The sequence below is a fragment of the Gracilinanus agilis genome, chromosome 1 (assembly GCF_016433145.1).
Source record: "Gracilinanus agilis isolate LMUSP501 chromosome 1, AgileGrace, whole genome shotgun sequence".
Lineage (NCBI taxonomy): Eukaryota > Metazoa > Chordata > Mammalia > Didelphimorphia > Didelphidae > Gracilinanus > Gracilinanus agilis.
Window position 1 is genome coordinate 783,442,087 of NC_058130.1, and position 7,339 is coordinate 783,449,425.

General features: G+C 47.5%; 1 protein-coding gene across 1 annotated transcript in view; it reads right to left on the reverse strand.

The window, feature by feature from the left end:
• The window catches only part of SNAP29 (synaptosome associated protein 29), a 19,862-nt gene extending 13,216 nt beyond the window's left edge, over nucleotides 1–6,646 (reverse strand). The window contains exon 1 of the mRNA XM_044674671.1: nucleotides 6,410–6,646. Coding sequence (XP_044530606.1) covers nucleotides 6,410–6,646 — 237 coding nt within the window. The remainder of the gene's footprint in view (nucleotides 1–6,409) is intronic.
• Nucleotides 6,647–7,339: the final 693 nt, after the last annotated feature.

Sequence of the window (7,339 nt, forward strand, 5' to 3'; positions counted from 1 at the left end):
GGGGGGGTGGGGGGGGGGGGGGGGAGAGGGGGAGCGTGCCCAACACTCCATCTCTAAAGGTTAGCCATCACTGCCCTAAGGTGGAAGCATAGGGCTTAAGGGTCAATGGTGGACAAAAATTCTTTCTTCCTTCATTTTCCTTCCTCTTCCCTTTACGGTCAGTCATCTCTTCCTCATCTCAACCCACATCACGATACCAGATCAAGCAGTTCCATTTGGCCTCACAAATGCCAGCTTTCAGACGCTGCTGTGAGCCTTTTCCCCACTTGCCCTATAGCTGGGCTGTGTAATGATAACAGAAAAAGGCCTGAAATTCAGAGTGGAGAGACCTTCACTCCACTGCTGGCTTATAACAAAGGGTTAAGTCACACGCCGCCTCATTCTCTGTGGCTGCTGGCCCAGTTGTTTCATTTTTATTGTCATTTCCTTTGTGAAACTCCATTCTATTTCAAAAAAATGTGCATTCACAAAGGCTGAGAAAACAGAGAATTGTCCAGGGCCCAGGCCATGGACATTCACAATACCAGCCAGGAAGCAGCCTTGGGCAAGTCACCCAATGGGCCAGAGGGCTGTTCCAGTGTCACCTTCTTTTTTCAGACCCTCTTTAAATAGTCTCTTTTCCAATTGGTACTGCTTTTACACTTGGCCTGGCATCTTATTTGGGGCAGGGAGAAGCTGCATTGGGGATCCTACATTTTTTCAGCTTGAAACAATGGGGGAATAGGAGATGAATGCTGGATGGATCTGAGATTAGATAACAAAATCAGGCTTTCTGGGTACACTAGTTACATGCTGCTGACTGAAGTCAGTTCCAACTTTCTGCCCCATGTTCCTCTAGAGGCCTATTGAAATTCACTGTCAAATTCAACCCACTTTCTTTAAGCCACATTAGCAACAATGGAGCTCGGGCTGTCTTCTGAGGTACACCCAGTCTGAAGAAGTTTATGGCAGACGAATCTGGGATGTGAAGCCCAATGGTCACCAGCTCCAGAGTTCATGTTATGTGCCAGTCTCCTTCACAGTATGTGCCTTACACATCAACCCATTCAGTAATACCCAGGGGAACAGGGACCCTCCAAGAGAGCAGGGGCTACGCAGAGAAAAGTCACAAACACCGTTCTGCCCTTAGGAAGCCTTCCCCCTTCCACTGGGGGATACAACTGCTACCCAGAGAAGGCAAGAAATAACAGTCAGACTTGACAGGCTCCCTCCTTTTACAGAGGAGAGAACAATGCCCAGAGAAGCTGGGAAGAACCTTGCTGCCTACATCCCTGAGCTCCTCCAAGCACAGACCACAGAAAGGTGACGTGGCCAAATCTCTTACCAGAAGGGAAGGTCCTTAAACAGGGGTATCAGAGCCTTCTTCTTCTGAACATGCCTCATATTGCCTTTTTTTAAAGTCCTCTACTTTCTTTCTGCCCTAGTTACTACTCTAAGAGAGACAGGCAAGGGCTAGACAAATAAGAGTTAAGTGACTTGCCCAGGGTCACAGAGCTAGAAAGTGTCTGGTGTTCTATCCACTGTGCTGCCTAGCTACCCCTAGTGGGTATCTTTAAATGCCAGGCTGAGGACTTTGTATTTTAACTTGGGTATAATGACCATTTAAGAGTTTTGCTTAGAGCAGAGATTCTGAATCTTTTTTGTGCCATTGCTTCCTCTGGGATTCTGGTGAAAACTATAGATTCCTTCTCAAAATCAGGATTATGAAACCATGAAATGGGGAGCCCTTGTGGGCAGGGGCTATTCTGGCCTTTCTAGTACCTCAGCACTTGGAACAATGTCTGGCACACAGCAATGCTTAATAAACACTTATTGACTTAACAAAGGAAATGCTGAAAAACAGTTATTAACATTTTTAGGAGTTCCTAGACTCTAGGTAAGAACCATGGAGGGTGGCCAGAGGGTCTCAGGAATGTCCACTGGGCAGTGGGAGGGAGGCAGGTCATAACAGGGAAAAAAACTTCAGGAAAGGAGACCAAAGAAGAGGCAAAAAGTGATGAAGGCCTGAGCCAGGGCAAAGGCTGGCTGGGGGAGACAAGGGAGAGCTCTGGGGGGTTGAAGGGAATGCCTAAACTGCCCTTATGGAGCTGAGACATCAGGGGATGACTCTGCTAAGTCTTGGCTGCAGCAGTCTCTCCCGCCTCTGGGCCTTATTGCCCTCCTCAGTAAAGGGCGATGGCCCCAGAGGTCCCTTCTGGCCTTAGAACTCAGCTCCTTGAAGCTTACAGGACTCACATGACACAGTAGTTTTGGTTCACAAGGAGCTTCTTTCAAAACTGCAATTGGTGATTAGGAAGCCCTAATACACTGAGCCTGGAGTCATCTTCCTGAGGTCAAATCTGGCCTCAGACATTTTCTAGCTGCATGACCCTGGATAAGTCACTCAATTCTGTTTGCCTCATCTGTAAAATGAGCTGAAAAAGGAAATGGCAAGCTGCTTTAGTATCTTTGCCAAGGAAACCTCAAATGGGGTCAGGAAGCCAGACATGAATGAAAAATGACTCAACCATAGACGGTGATCTTTAGAGCATCCTGGAGACAGGTGCTAGCAGAGTGCAGAGCCTTGTTCAGGACCCTCTGGTGGCACCCACTGCCCCTGTCTTATGGTGGTGGTGAGGAGAGGGAGAGCGGACTGAACGCTTGATTACAATCTCCTTTCCCTTCTTCTCAACAGCTCTGAAAGCTTTGAAAAGCAAAGAGAAGATTCCCTGAGAGATTTAGAAATGGAATGCTAGGGAGCTTGTTGTCAGGAAAGCCCTTCGGTGAAGCTCCAGCTAGGGTAAAGATCACGGGGCCTTCCCCCACGCACACCCGACACTTAGGACGATGACTTGGCATTCCAACCTGGGAGGGCCCCAGGCGTCATTCCCATGCCTGAAGAGCCACTTCACCTGGTCACTGGCAAGCTGAACCCACCCCTGCACAGTATGACTGGAGGTGGATGGAGGCCTTGAGCAATGGCAAGGATCCCAACAGGAAGGGATGAGCAGCCAAGGGAGAATTTTAAGCATGGAGATGGAACAGGGAAGGGAGGGACAGCAGACTAGGAGTCACAAGCCAGAGGACCCTGGGGAAGGTGTCTTTCTTTTTTCATGAAAGCCCTTACTTTCCATCTTGGAACCAGTGTTGTACATTGGTACCAAGGCAGAAGAGCAGCAAAGGCTAGGCAATGGGGTTAAATGACTCAGTCAGGGTCACACAGCTAGGAAGTATCTGAGGCCAGAAGTGGATTTCACTTTTCTTGTACTCGTATGACTGGGGGTCTCAGGCTCTTTCTCTGTAAAAAGAAGGAGCTGGTCTAGATGAGCCTTGAGGTCCCTTCCAAGTCCAGCCTATTCATTTGTTTGGCCTGTATGGTCCCCAGCCCTGACCACAGGGCTCCCTGCACATGTTGCTGAACTGAGCAGAACTCTATGATTCTATCACTAGTTAAGCGATGACAAGTTTTGTCCAAAGGGCAAAAACCAGAGGCGGGAATGTTTCTGAGAAACCATCCAGGAGAGGGGCTATAGAAAAGCAGGCAGGCAAATACACCCTGCCTTTCTGCCTTAGTGCTAATTCTAAGGCAGAAGGGCGAGGGCTAAGCCAATGGGGTTAAGAGACTGGCCCAGAGTCACACAGCCTCAGGACTTCCTGTCTCTGGGTCTGGCTTTCCATCGACGCTTAGGAGGCACCTAGCTGACCCCCTGCCGCCACCCCCAGGGAGAGTTTCTAAGCAAAGGAGTGCTGGGATAAGAGCTGTCTATTAGGAAGACTGTGAAGACAGATTAGGGAGAGAGAGAGAGAGAGAGAGACAGGGGCATGGAGACAAGAAGGAGACTAAGATAACAGCACAGGGAATGAGGGCCTATGGGAGGCTGAAGGCAGTGTCAGTGGAGAAGAGAGAGGCTGCAGATTTGTTATCCAAAGGATTGGGGCCCTGAATGCATGGGGCCTGGACAGCAGGGCCATGAGGGCTAAGGGAGAGTCAAGGTGACAGCCTTGACTGGGAGGGCAGTGGTCCAAGAAATCCAGGAAGGGGGCCAGGCTTGGGGAAGAAGACTTGCTAATTACTATTAACAGGACAAGGGCAAATGCATGACTTTTTCTTTGTAACTACTTTGGAACAACAGATGAGGCCTTTGTTACTTCATGCAGGAAGAGACCTGGTACAACAACGGAAAGACAGCTGGGTTGTGAGCTCCCTCTGATGCCATTTACCTGCTCAGAGCACCTGTTTCTTCATTTGCAAAATTGGCTAATAATGGCCATAGTGGGGGGCAGCTAGGTAGCACGGTGGATTCAGAGCCAGGCCTAGAGATGGGAGGTCCTGGGTTCAAATCTGGCTTCGGACCCTTCCTAGCTGGGTGACTCTGGACCCCTAATGCCTAACCGTTACCACTCTTCTGCCTTAGAACCAACACATAGTGAAAGTAAGGGTTTAAAAAAATAATAATGGCCATAGTACTAATCTCCAAGGCTGTTGTGAGGACTAGATCATATGGCAAGTGCTTGGCATACCTCAAAGGGCTATCTCGGGATCAGGGAGTATGAATGTGACAGGGATGAGGGTACTTGGAATACCACAGCCTTTGAACTAGTCGACCTGCTATCAATCTTTTGGATTGGAAGCCAATTGGAAGGGGAGACTGTGAATGATCTCTGGGCTGGCCATAATTAATTTGTTAAGAGACGGTACAGTCTGTCCAGATGCAGGCTGGTGCCAGGCCTGTGAGGACACTACAGTCTCCACTCTCTTCCTTAAGGAAGTCTCAAGCTTTCAAGCCAGCTGTTCCCTGTGAAGACAGGAAGTCAGACCCAAAACTCCCTTGACAGTGTTGAAGGACAGAGAAGTTGCCCTTGAATTAGGAGGAGCAAGGAGTTTCTGGACAGAGAAGGAATTCGATTCAGCAAAAAGAAGGGACTAGATAAAGAAGAACATGGAGGTGGCCCCTTCCTGTTCAGCTGGAGGTCCTCAGAGGAGTTCAAAGGGCTGTAGGGCCCAGTTTTCTTCAGCTCCTGCTGATGGCTTCATGTTTTTTTACAGAGCCAAATTTTAGAGCTGATTTCAGCAATTTCTCAGAGAGAAACCTTTGACTGAAGACCTCCTTGGATGAGGAGCTCCTGTCTATCCCAAGGCAGCCCATTTCAGTTGGGACAGTCAGCTCTAACTGACTCAAGCTTCAATCTCTCCTTATCACTACCACTTCTCTTCTCTGGGGTCAGTCAGCCAACGAGCACTGTTTTAAATCCTCCCGGTGTCCTAAACATCAGGGATACAAAGCAAAAAGACAAGAGTCTGTCCCCACAGAGCTCACAGCCTAACAGGGGAGATGCCACATACATGGGCAGATGCTTATGTGACACATAAGGAGGGCAATCTCAAAGAAGCTCCTAGCAGCTGGGGGCCCCAGGAGAGGCCTCTTTCACATGCTAGCTCTTCCTATGGTGTCCCTCCCACATTAGTCTCTCTCCTTCCACTGACTCTTTAAATGGAGATGGGAAGATCAGGGAGGAATCTATTCCCATAGTCCTGGTGAAAGGCTCCTGGGGAATACCCTTCCTCCTCTTCACTACCCTGACAGACCAGCTCCAAGTCAGCTCCTCCTCTGGGAAGTCTGAGGACCACCCCTACCCAAATGGGTTCTCTGAACCTGGAACAGATGTGATCAATACATTTCATGGTTCTTCCTGAATATGCTGACTGTACTAATATCATTATCTTTCATGTACTAGTAGCTTTTCTTAGGGCCTTTGGCTTTTCAGATTTTTTTTTTTTTAAACTTCTACCTTCCATCTTGGAATCAATATTGTGTATTGGTTCTAAGGCAGAAGAGTGGCAAGGGCTAGGCAATGGGGGTTAAATAACTTGCCCAGGGTCACACAGCTGGGAAATGTCTATGGCAAGATTTGAAGCCAGGACCTCCCTTCTCTAGGCCTGGCTCTCAATCTACGCAGCCACCTACATGCCCCTGGCTTTCAGGTTTTGATCAAATCCCGAATCTGAGATACTTCAATCATAATTAAAAATTAGAACATGTTAACTGGGGAGACTGAAGAACAAACAAGATGGATTTCTTCAACTACCCATTCTGTATACAAGGAAACTGCTGATTCCAAGTGATCTATTTTCTTAACACAGGAAAACTTCATTACTTCAGAATTTTGAAATGCTGAGCAGCAACAAAATCACATTGCATGGGGGGGTCCACTACTTGTTGAGAATGGGTGCTTTTGAAACATCTGTTTACACAGTTGTTAGAGTAATTGCAAATCATCTGTATTAAAGCAGGTGCCCTAAGGACCTGAAAGAGGTTTAGAGAGGATAGATAAATCCTCATCCTAGAGAGCTCCTGAATGAACTCTAATAAAATAAATTTCAGCTTCTTATGCTAGAATCTGGGCCAGCCTTTTCCTTGATTTGTCTTACCTCAGATGAAGCAATTCCAACCTTCTCTGATTCATAAATGGAGGAAAGGGACCTGTTGGTGCTCTCCACAGAAGCCTCTGTCCGCCTCAGCACTTCCTGCCGCAGGTATTGTTGTCTGTCCAGAGGCTCCCTAGGCTTATCGGAGAAATCCTCTTCATTCTTCCATTTCACAGGCTTTAAGTCTTCATCATCCGCGTCATCATCAAATGGATTGTAATTTTTGGGATAAGCCGACATGGTGTGCTGTGTGTCCTGAGCCTGAACTATTCAGGAAACTCAAGGAGATCTTGAAATGTCCTGTTTGCAAAAGCTCAGTATTCTGGAACAATTGTTTTGACAGATTCAAAGTCTTTATCTGGAGGAAAAGGAAAAGTTGTATGGTAACCAAAAATGGTCACCAAGTGATCATTAAGCAACTATTACCCACAAGGCAGTGTGCTAGGTGTTGGGGCTACAAAGAAAACAAGGAAAGGGCAGCCTCTGTCTTGAAGTTGCTTACAACTGAATAAAATCCCCACACCTGGAAGTATTAAGCTATTAAAGTTGAACAAGAGCTTCCAGCATAACCACCCTGGACAGGCAGCACAAATATGGTTGCTTACATCTTATGCACCAGTTTGAGGCTCAGAGTCCAGGTGGCCTGCCTAGTCCAGTGGGGACTGACCAGAAGTCAGGCCTCTGGTCTCCCAAGCACCACCTTCATCTCACTATACCATACTTACAGATGGGAGAGGCAGAAAGGATGGGGATCCACATTGGTGACTTTTGTTCACCAGGAAGTAGAGAACTCCCAGAGCCCCCAGTACTGCCTTGGAACTCAATTATTATCAATTAATTCAGTTATCAGTTAAATCAGTCAGTTATAGATCAATTCACTTTTAACTCTAAGGAGATATCCAAGGGGTTGAGAGGTTAAGTCCCGCACTCAGG